Below are 11,960 nucleotides of genomic sequence, written 5' to 3'. Positions count from 1 at the left end.
TGCTTGTAGAATGCAGGCTTAGCAATAGTGACCAATGTCATGCAGTTGCTGCAATGGCAAACACGTCTTATCTTGCATCAAACGGGCAATGGATGGAAGGGAAGTAAACATAATTATGCCCCGCTATAAAACATTAGTAAGACCACACTTGAATGTGGAGTACAGTTTTGGGCAGCACTCCATAAAAAAGACATTATGGGACTAGAAAAAGTGCAGAGAAGAGCCATCAAATAAATAAAGGGGATGGAAAATCTGACCTATGAGGGGAGGCTAGCTAAATTAGATTTGTTTATATATTTGGGGACAATACAGAGAGGTTTCAAAAGATCTATTCATCCCTAGTGCATTAGAAACGGTACAGGGTCATACCTTAAGGTTGGAGGACAGGACATTTCACAAGCAACAAAGGAAAGGGTTCTTTACAGTAAGTGCAGTTCCAATATGAAATTCATTACCCATGGAGATTGTGATGGCAAATACAATGGATATCTTCAAAAAAAAGGTTGGACATCTTTTTAGAAAGGAACGGTATAGCGTAATATACTAAATAAGTAAACATGGGAAGGATGTTAATCAAGGAAGTAATCTGATTGCCAATTTTTGGAGTCAGGAAGGAATTTATTTTTCCCTTAATGAGATATAATTAGATAATATTTCACTGGGGGGCAGGGGGAAGGTTTACCTTCCTCTAGATCAATATACTGTAAGTACAAATATAGGATAAGTATCTGTCGTCTAAATGTAGCATAGGTTCCACTTGATGGACGTAAGTCTTTTTCAACCTCTTCTCTATGTAACGACCATGTAACTATATCATTACAAGTTGCCATGGGAAATAAGGAGTGGGCTACGAGCTCATGCTGACGTGAATGTTAGGTTTACAATATAGAAAACGCATAGAAATACATGTAACTGATGTTACACCATATTATTAGGAAATTACTGATATTATTAGTAAAAACAAATGATTTCACTTTATCACTGAACATTCGTGTCTGAAGTTAAAGAGAGAAAAACGCAGGAGAGCAGGGCCGGTTTAACAAATAGGCAAACTAGGAGGTCAACTAAACCAGCAAAATGTGGGAGGATGGCAAAAAACTGGGAATTTCATGGTTCATGTCGCAGCAGGACAGCTGGGACTGCTGTCCCGGACCCGGTGAGTCAGGGGGCTTGGGCACCCTGTCAGCAAGCCTAAAATGTGCCAGATCCGATGAGATCCATTGGAGGTCAGTGGAACAGATGCATCTCTGTCAGGTCCCCTCCGACAGGCCCCTCTGCTAAAAAGATGACTTTGGCGGCTAATTTCTGTATTATTATCTTTCAGCAGAATTCCACCGTAATTGTTTTTTTCCAATTTCCCAAAACAAATCTTCCTGGATTTACCCCCAGAATCGCTATGTTTCAGGAAATATACACTTCTGATTTCCTGGCATTTTCAAGGAAATAAAAATAGCTGCCAGTAATGCCATTGAGGAAAGTCAAATATTAATAAAAGTATAAATACGACCCTCTGCCTTTCCTTTATGCATTGGCTGCAATGACCATTGTTAATATTTACTAACAAAAAGTGTGAGGCATGAAAGCCCATAGCTCCTAAACCATGGGAACCTCAGTGGGTCATGGTGATTCTGCTACTGTAGCACCCAAGTTCATATGAGCTGGAAAGAAAATCTTAAGAGGGATTCAACTTGAAACAAGTAAAACTTAACATATCATTTCTATTTAAAATTGTGTAAAACAAAGATGAAGGCAATTCAACATCTTAAGCTTATGTAGGTAAAGCCACTGTGCTTCACAACTATACAATAAAAATTCAATCCAATGACCCATCTACAGTATATACATACAGTATATATAACAATACATATACTGCATGTTTTTACTTTCGTAAACCAACATTTTTTTATATCATTACTGCTTTCCATTTCAAGCGGTGTCCATGGGAAAATGTTTTTAAGTGTCAGATGAAATGTTAAAATATCCAAATAGTCTTAATAAATGGAGCAAACCCTCATGTAAACAATATTGCAATAATGAACTGATTTTGGTAGATTTTATATTATATTTTTTACAGATCAGTAATCTTGAATAAATTAGTAATTCATAGGCTTCGTGCCTTTTTTAGAAGTCTTGCCAGTATATTCATAGCTTCAACCAACCCTTCACCAGTGTGTGCACTGCAGCTTTGTATGTCCCAATCTCTGTCATCATAGTTTTCCAACTTCAATGTATGTATAAGTTCCTTGATAGACAGTGCAGTGGGCAAATCCAGCTTGTTAGCCAGAATTAAGAATGGAACTCCGGACATATTTGCATTGTTCAAAATAGTCAGTAGTTCTGCTGTAGCATCTGGCAGTCTGGATGTATCTGAGCTGTCTACCACAAATATGAGAACATCTGTGTCTTCCAGATACTCTTTCCAGTTCGATCTGAGCTTGTCTTGGCCACCAACATCCCACATAGTTATTGACACATTTTTAGCAATTTCTAGTGAATCCACATTGAATCCAACAGTCGGAAAAGTTTCTACTGTCTGATTCCGTTTAAGCTTATATAAAAGAGTAGATTTTCCCGAAAAGTCAAGGCCCATCATTACAACCCTGGCTTGCTTTTTGTGTAGAGGGTTGGAATTTTGAGCTCCCATGATGAAATCCTTTAAAAAAAAAAAAATTATAATAATAATACATGTGTTATAAAAATACACTTACTGTACCCTCAGAAGGAGATCAAGCTAAATGATAGAGCCTTGCCGGACCATCTTAAATTAATATATAAATAACATTGAATATAGTAAAATACAGATGTAGCAGGAGTTATTTCCCCAATTAAAACAGAATAATGCACACAAACAAATGTGTTAACACACCCGTGCGTTAAGGAGATAATGCACGTGAACAGTTTTAAATGGTGCATGTATTCACACTGTGTTTAATATCGTGTCAGTGTTAATGCACCACCTCACATTAACAGGGGCAATAACGTCTGCTACTGTACATCTGTCTTACTGGTAGAAAGACAGAAGCTCTGTTCTTAAAATCAAACCTGACCACTTAGCTTGCAATCACGCTGGCAGCAAAGGGGTAACACTAGCAGTGACTGGACGAACCAGAACCAGAAGCAGGAACTAGCAGGAGATTAGCAGAAGCACTGAGGGTTAAAGTGTGATGCTACAAGTGCATGCCATGCCTTTGTAGACAGAAGAGGAGGATAGCAACTTACTTTATCAGATTGGAATTAAGCCAATAACAGTCTAAGTTTACTGATAAGTTTTCCTTTTTTCTGTAGATAAAGCCTGGAGGGGTCTCTCTATATAGCAAGACAAACACAGCATTTTGCTGTATATTGAATATTTAACTTTGAGCATCTGTGTACCAGTGTACTTAAACCCCCAAACGGCTTACTGATCAGAGCAGTTTAAAAGATGGGTATTGTTACACAGTAGCTGTGATTATTACAGAATTAAGCACTGTACATATAATGGGATGTACCCAATTCTGCATCTCACTGTTATTCTGCTTCATTTTGTACTCAAAACCTGCACTGGGTCTGCTACGGTGCAAATGTTTCTGTCACTTAATCCATTCTACACATTTCCAGAGAGGGATCGGGGCTCGCTATCATTCCCTGACACACAGATAATGCAGAAGTAAGGAAGTCCTACGAGTTGCAGAGTCCATACAACTATTTCATAAATTATACCATAGTATGTGCAAGTGCTCTAAAAGTAGTAAAAAGTCAGATTCCATTCATTAAAGAGCTCTTGGAACTCCTTTATGAGAAGGTTTATGCTATAGTATACTTATACTAAAATATAAACCAACATTTATTTTTAAAAAGAAGTAAAAGTGGAAATGTGGGTGTGTACGGAGTATCAGTTGGTAACATTGCACTTTTACCAATGAGTACCTTGTGTAATATACTGTAGTCAGCAGCTTTCAGTCCTTGACAGACAGCACTGGATTATATGAATGAATCCTACATACAAAATCTACTTCAGCTCTTAAAGGCTGAAAAAATATTTGACTTACCTTGAGTTAATAAAGACCTACAATTCTTCACTGCTAGACGCGAGTATTTCTGAGTTTCCTCTGTTTCATTCTGACCGTAACGCTCAGTGTTACTGTACCTAAGAATGTGCGTTTAGCCACAAAGGAGAAGTCGCTGCATATAGCCATGTAGACTAGCTACGGAAGTGCCGCTCCTTCTTCCTCAGCCAATCAGTTTGCCGCCCAAGCTGTGATATTTGCATATTGTGTGACTGCAATAGATTTTCGAGACTCGTGTGTCAGGCTTCTCCAAACAGGTTTTTCCAATGCAGGAACATTGACAAGGAAAGTTAAATAGTACCCAGGCTGTAGGTGAGAAGAGTGCTACTGTTTATTTTCTCAGCTACTGTAACTAGGCAGCCGTGATCTAGACCAGGGGTCTCCAAACTCAGTCCTCAAGGGCCACCAACAGGCCAGGTTTTATGGATATCCCTGCTTCAGCACAGGTGGCTCATTCGAACACAGAGTTACTGATTGAGCCACCTGTGCTGAAGCAGTGATATCCTTAAAACTTGACCTGTTGGTGACCCTTGAGGACTGGAGTTGGCCACCCCTGATCTAGACTTTTTCTTACCCATTGTATCTTTCTGCCAAGTGGCTAATGTTACTTAACATGTATTTTATGTTCATTAAAAAGTGCAGCGCTTTTAATGATGTAAAATAAATATTTGTCTGTTACAAAAATTAGCAATTATTGCAAATTTTCTAAGCCCTGCTAACTCTGTCCAGTCTGATCACAGCAAATCTGGAAATAATCACACAAACATTTTCTCTTTCTGCTCTGTATAAATCTTAAATGACAAACTGCATGCATTATATATTCTGTGACATTTTCTGCTGTGCTGCTCACAGTTAAGCTTGTGGGTCCAAAAATTGTTTTGGTCTCAGTTACACTGAAACACTTCATGACTTTCTTCCAAGCACAGTTCCAAGACACAGGTAAGTATGAAACAAACGTATTTATTTAACGTGCCAGTTACTGTATTTGGTGATTTGCTTTAGTAGAGCTCTGTACAGCTGTGTAAGTGCTGAAACAGCAGGTTAGAACTCCTCCTTCCAAGATGGCTGCCAGATCAACTCTAGTCTACCTCCGTCCTTTCTCTTAAAGGTACAGTACTTGCTTGTACTGTTTAAGACTAGACACTACAAATTTGAAAAGCTATTGTAAGCCTGTTTCCCCCCTCCTCTGGGAAATTACACTGGTTCCTGCTTCTTTGTGGTGCTGAAGCCTACCTGTGGTGTCAGGAGAAGCTGAGTTGCACGATGTTATAGGCAAAGGGACAGGCTTTAGTGTATTTCTTGGGTTACTCACTCATGGTATAGCGCCTCCAGCCATGATAGGATCCCCGGGTGAGGATATCAGCTCCCATCATTGCAGTCATTCTACCCAGTAACTGAAACCCAGGCACAGGCAAGGTGAACAAGCAGCTTTATTTTCTTTCCTCATCATCATACTCCTCTGTACAGCATACTCCTCCGCATTCCAGAACTTCTGGATGGTGCTTGCCACAGTCTCATGGGGCATTCTGTCTGTATAGGTTCTAACAAAAAACAGACAAAGATGTCCAAAGCAACTTCCAATGTGACAAAAATACATAGTACAATACCTATATATCCTCTTGAAAAAAGGGTCATTTAGTTTAACCCTTTGGCCAAAGCCCTCCTTTCTCCTCAGAGAATGGAGACAGACACACATTCCATCTTTCCCTTTGGGGAAGAGAGAACTCCTTCACTCACCTTACTTCAGGAGGACCAGGGGGCAAAACTCACCTCCTCACACCATGAGGTGCAGAGGCAGACCCTCTCCGTTCTTACTCTCTGAAGAGCAGGTGGAAAAGACTAGCCCACTAACTTTGGCTACTCCCCAAGAAACTTCTGGAAGGGGCAGGCTCATGGACTGTACTCTTTATTCTGTGTTTACTTGGGTTTGTGTAGATATTGTTTTTTTCAGTCATTTGTACTATCATGTGTTGCTGATCAGCCGATCTCCATTGCATCTCCAGGGGAAATTACTTTCCCCTGGATTTGCATTATCATACCCATGTATTTTGCATGTCACATATTTTGGGGCCCTACATTTTTATTGTGTATTCTTTGGTTCAGCAGTGTTCATTTAGTATGTGTTTAGGTATATTTTAATATTATTTTTGTGTTTTGTATTGCTAATAAAATCCATTTTGTACTTTCACATATTTTTCGTGTGCTTTCAACAAACCCTCTTTTTTTTCTTTTTGTGTTCTTATAAATAAAGATATACCTATATACAATAAACGATGTATCAATGTTAAAAGTGGGAGTCCCATATGGGACCAAAGCAAACACATGCGAGTGACATGTTTAAGAAGTTACATCTGGGTAATTTATGCATTTTTTACAGGAATAAAACACAAATTATTATTTTTAAATATTTATTTTTAAGTACATAAATATAGTTAGCAGAGACTTGGGAAGGATTTAATCTCCTCTGGATACTCTCTGATGTCACTGTGTGGTCAACAAGTACTTGCATAGCTACAGTCCCTCCCCCTTCTTTTATCTTTATTGGCTCTCTGATAATGGCAGGGTGGGCTAAGAAAAATAAATAAATACAGCGTTTCCCCATTTGTAAGCCCCTAAAATAATGCGATTTGTAATCATTTCCCCCAAAATGTAAGCAGCAAGATCTTAGCTACTGGCGTTGTTAGATTTGTTTAGGGAAAACAACTAGACAGTTAAATTAGTTGCAAAAGGTTGTTTTCTGGCTGGCTATGGGAGAATGTGGGGTGATCATTTATAATTTTCATATGGTCAGTGTGCAAAAGGACTTTACATGAGGATTGCTTTGTAGTTTCACTGTTTAGTGGGATTAATTTAGAGGACCCCACAAATATACACACCTGTGTAATGTTACCTGATCCACATGGTCCTCCAAAGCACGATTGCAGCTTTCTTAACACTGGGAGTCACCCAGTTCCGGAGGAATTCATTGACCCATCAAAAATGGTAAGAGGCCACAGCAGCCAATGAATGAGAGGCATTTTGTGCATCATAGTGACATTCTCCCAATTCAGGATGGTCAATTCTGTCAATGGTGCTGTCATTAACCATTTAAAATGCCCACGATTCTGGGACTTCACTGGTGAAATTCTCCTGAAGTGGTGGATCTCAGAGCAACAGCTCTACTCTGGTAGACCAGTTTAGATAAATGAAAACAGAAATTTAAATACATACCATAAGCAGTGGAAGTGCTGCTTTAAGATAAGGAAGGGTGCCTTAATTACACCATGGCGGCATTAGAGCTCACATAATATTTCAGGGCAGCAATTGTAATGTGATAGATGTCATTAGAATATGTGCTCCCTGTAACTCCTCTCAAACTCATCTTTTTCTTTCTGTATAGCTCCCAAATCCCAAATACGTGCAGGGATAGAAAATGATAAGGAGAGTATCTTGATACAATTATATTGATGGATTCATTTTCAAAATGCCTATATAGCATCTTTTTTAAAGCAAGTTTGGGCCTAATACCGAAAATGTAAACTCTTACTGATTTTTAGCTGAAACAATCACATAGACTACAGTTGAGTCTCAATGATAGAAGTCAGTGCTTTAACACTAAAACACCGTTCTGTGGTTCAAAAGCCTATTACACGATCACCAAGTCATATTTGTGACTGTGTACATCCCAGTGTTGCTCATCTTATGACATCACAGTTATTTTGTTTGTTTTTTAAGTAGTCAAAACAATATTTGGTTAAATTCCCATATATGCAGGAAACATCCCATCATAGCAAGGAGATTCCATTAAAAAAAACAGCTAAAGCCATTAGATATTCTCTTGAAGCTGTAGTTCAGTGGTTTCCCACCTTTTTTTGGTTAAAAGAACCTCAAGTGAAATTCTGAGGAACTCCAAGTGAAATTCTGAAGAACCCCCAACCATCTCTAATAGTATCTCTGTGATCAGATGCATTATAAATTCTTCTGTATTTGATACAATTTTCAACTGACCAGAAAATTGCAGGGAACCCTTTAGGGATGCCCAGGGAATTCAAGAGTTCCTGGGAACCTTGGTCGAAAAACACTGGTGTAGTTCCTCCTAGGACCAATGTGAACTAACCGCAGTGTCATGAGTTAAATATGGGATATTGGCATATTTATAAAATTTAAAAAAAAGTATAAATATTTTTATGTACTTTTTCTAACTTTTAGACCCATATTCACTAAAGGGTTCTAAGATTTAGCATGGCCTAGCTCTCATTCAAATGAATCGAGAAGCACCCTTTAGTGAATATGGGCCCTAGTGGCTCATCAGTTTCCAAGTGTTTTTGGGCTGTTTTTACGAACTTTACCTAGTCTTTTTTGTGTTGTACATGTAACCCTTTTATCATAACCCCCTTAAGTGAGATTGGGGGTACACGCCTTCTTGGCTACCTTCAGGTAGTTTTAGTGCTGTGACCTGCTGGCAACAGGAGGGCTGATGACTTCGCGGTGGTTTGGGGAGAGCCAGAACAGGGAACAGGAGGGGACAGATTACCTTGATGTCTCTTGATGGTGCACAGCGCCTCCAGCCAGCGAGGATCCCCTGTAGATCTTCAGGGGATGGACCCCCACTGAGACTCCCTCATACCAGAGACAGGAACTCACACAGCAATGTATTTTCTGTATTTATTCATCAGACAGCTCCAGTACAGAGAATGCAGTCTTCCATGATCTCTAACTGCATAGATGTCTCTTTAGATCAGATCCCTGTCTAAATAGTACAATTCCCTTCCCCATCCCAGCATGGGAGGAGAAGGGAGAGACTTGCTCTGCCCTGTCTAACTTCTTCTTCCTTCCTTTTCTCCAAAAACTCAACTGACAATTTAGGAGGCTGTCCCAATTTGAACATCCTTGGGGAGTGTCTCTAACTTTGACACATAGTAAGCCAGAGCCGGATACAGATTGGCCCACACAAATCAGGGGGCGTTCCAACCAATATCCACCCCTCAGATTGACATCCTCAGAGCTGCTAAGCCTTCCCTTGAATACTGACACATTATTCAAGGCTGGGATGCACACACACAGGCTTAATAAAGGATTTAACCTTTCCACTGCCTGCACTAACAGGACTGACAGAGGAAAGACCCAGAAACAGAAGTAACTGCCGGGAGGCTATGTTACATACAAAAAAACTAAATCGATGATTCAGATATATTTTTTTTAACATTGTTTAAACTAATTAAGTTACTGTCATAACCCAGAGAGATAAGACGAAAAAACAATAATTACCACATAAGGATAGCATTACACATTCCTGAAGCCAAGAACATAAAAACTTTAATTTCTAACAGGAAGCAAACATTTTATTTTAAAGGTGCTTGAATTTTTGTAAGGAAGTTAATGACTGCTACTGCCATTTAGTGAATATATTGTGACTGTCACGACAATTCTATATGAGGTTTGAAAAAAATGACCTTTCCAGCATTCGTTTTTCAGATCTAAAAGGCATAAGCACAAAATATGTATAATCCGTCTGTAAAAATGTACTCTTGCATTTTATTTCCTTGTACAATTGGACCTTGAGCCCTGAAACCACGTACACATGCGCATAATGTATTGGTAAGTGCACCTAGCTCTTATTCTGACTCATGTTCAGACATTCTGTTACAATGTATGCTCAGTGCCTTGTATGCCGGAAGTGTACTGTAAAATGATTGCCTGCCATTTCCATGTGTCAAAGGAGTGTGGTTGCAAAACATGCTATTTATTTATTTATAAATGTTTTACCAGCAAGTAATACATTGAGAGTTACCTCCCGTTTTCAAATATGTCCTGGGCATAGAGTTATGATGACAAATACATGGTTACAAATACATAGTTACATTAAGTGAACAGGATTATACATTGAAGAGAGATGAGGAGGTGAGGGGGCGAGCAGGAGGGGGGTGGGGGGGGTGGGGGGGGGAGCAGGGGTGCTCCCAGCACTCACTGATGAATATAGATGAAGATCAAAGTAGAGGTTATGCCAAAAGATAATTTAATGAGTAAATATAATAGATGAAGCAAAAAGAGTAAACTTAGGGTCAGGACACATACACAAACAGAATATCACTAGGGCACCAAGTAAATCACAGTGAATGGGGAAAGGGATAGAACGCAGGGATAGGGAGGGAGGACAAGGAAAACCACAGCAGGGGCGTGGGGGGAAGGTAAAAAGGAAACCAGGGAAAATAAGGGGGCAATGTTTTGGAGCAATGGCCCCTTCCTCTGGCCCGTTCCCAGAGGACAAAACAAGAGACCAGAGGTACTTCCCTAAACCCTGTAAAAAGCAGCGAAACTCCCTTTAAAAAAATGGTGCCAATACCATATATATGAGAGTAATAGGGATTGCCTAAAGTGGACAGAGCAAACAGTATATCCAGAAATCAGACAATGGTCTAGTTCATCTAAATAAATATGCCTAGGGCTATTGTTCAGAGAGTCCAACACTGTGTGGTCAAGCAGACCATTCGGTAAATAAATATGTATAAGACATGTCTCTGTATGTTCTCCCTACCTACCAATTAGACTGTAAGCTCCTCGGAGCAGGGACTCCTCTTCCTTAATGTCTAAAGCACTTATTCCCATGATCTGTTATTTATATTATCTGTTATTTATTTGATTACCACATGTATTACTGCTGTGAAGCGCTATGTACATTAATGGCGCTATATAAATAAAGACATACAATACAATACAAGTGCCAACTTGGCACTTGCAGGACACCACAGGTGATACCAAAGGGGTTGGAGTTAGTGACCAAGATATACATGTTGGGATCTACCTGATAGGTAGGAATGAAACAATTTTAAAGCATGCTTCCCTATTCCAGAGCACTGGAGTTTGTTTAGCAAGATAACATGATTAACAGTATCAAAAGCCTTTGCAAAATCCAGGAATATTGCACCAGTAAGTTGTGCCAGTTCCATTCCACACTGAATCTCATTGCAAATTTATTGGAGTAATAATAGAGAGAAAAGTTTTGTTCTTGAAAACCAGGTCCAGGTAGTGACCATCCTTGTGGATGCTGGCTCAGTCCATTGGTGAAGGCCCAAGGGAGAGAATATGGCAGTTGAAGTCCCCAAGGAGAAGAGAAAGGGAGTCAGAGGAGAGAAAGAAAGAGAGCCAGGATTCAAAGTCAGAGAGAAAAACAGAAGGGAGATGAGTAGAGGTAGGTGGGCGATAGATGACTGTCATGTGGAAAAGGAGGAGAGAAAAGATGCTGGACAGTGTGAGCATCAAAGGAAGGAAAGAGAGGGAGGTGTTACTGGTAGGAAGGGTTCGTTAATGTCAGATTGAGGATGAGTCCCACACCTCCACCCCTGTCATGAGGGTGCAGTGTGGTAGAAAGAAAGGCCACCATAAGCGAGGGCAGCTTCCAGTGCAGAGTCAGACTCAGTAAGAACTTGTTAGAAAGGGTGCATCTGTTCCAGATGGCACAGGAGAAAGGGAGAGGGGAGGGAGATTGACAGGGTATGTGTAGGACGTTGGAGAGGTTTATACCATGAGGAGGGCAAGTTGGTAGTGGGAGGTGAGGATGGGAGCATGGAGAAATAAGACAGGGACCAGGATGGGAGAGATATTCCCAGAAGCAAGGAGGAGACGCATGGACAGAAATAGGATATGGGAGGAGGATTTCCAAGGGTGTATTTTAGTGCAAGGGTATTGCAGAGTAGTGTCAGAGGGTGCAGATAGGAAAAGAGTTTGTGTGAACTGAGAAGTGGAGATGGAAGGAGAGATGGAGATATATGAATGGAGTTGAGGAATAATGATGACGTAGAGAGAAAAGTGCATTTTGGAAAGAAGTGGGGTTAGAGCAAATATATATAGCAGAGGAGGTATGGCAGTGTTAGTAGTGCAAGTAGAGAGGTGGGTGAGGGCTAGGCACTGACAATGATGTTAGGATACAAGTACAGA

At 40.0% G+C, this 11,960-nt stretch overlaps 1 protein-coding gene across 1 annotated transcript; it reads right to left on the bottom strand.

Moving 5' to 3' along the window:
* Positions 1–2,039: 2,039 nt before the first annotated feature.
* Positions 2,040–4,374, bottom strand: ARL11 (ARF like GTPase 11). Its single transcript, XM_075591946.1, has 2 exons — positions 4,029–4,374; positions 2,040–2,653 (listed from the first exon to the last, which is right to left on the bottom strand). The coding sequence occupies exon 2, from the start codon at positions 2,642–2,644 to the stop codon at positions 2,102–2,104; it is 543 nt and encodes a 180-aa protein (XP_075448061.1). The 5' UTR covers positions 2,645–2,653; positions 4,029–4,374; the 3' UTR covers positions 2,040–2,101.
* Between the last annotated feature and the right edge of the window lie 7,586 nt (positions 4,375–11,960).

Source organism: Ascaphus truei, chromosome 3 (genome assembly GCF_040206685.1).
Source record: "Ascaphus truei isolate aAscTru1 chromosome 3, aAscTru1.hap1, whole genome shotgun sequence".
In the NCBI taxonomy this organism is placed as follows: domain Eukaryota; kingdom Metazoa; phylum Chordata; class Amphibia; order Anura; family Ascaphidae; genus Ascaphus; species Ascaphus truei.
The sequence above is the reverse complement of the archived record's forward strand: the minus strand, read 5'-3'. Positions and strand labels throughout refer to the sequence as shown.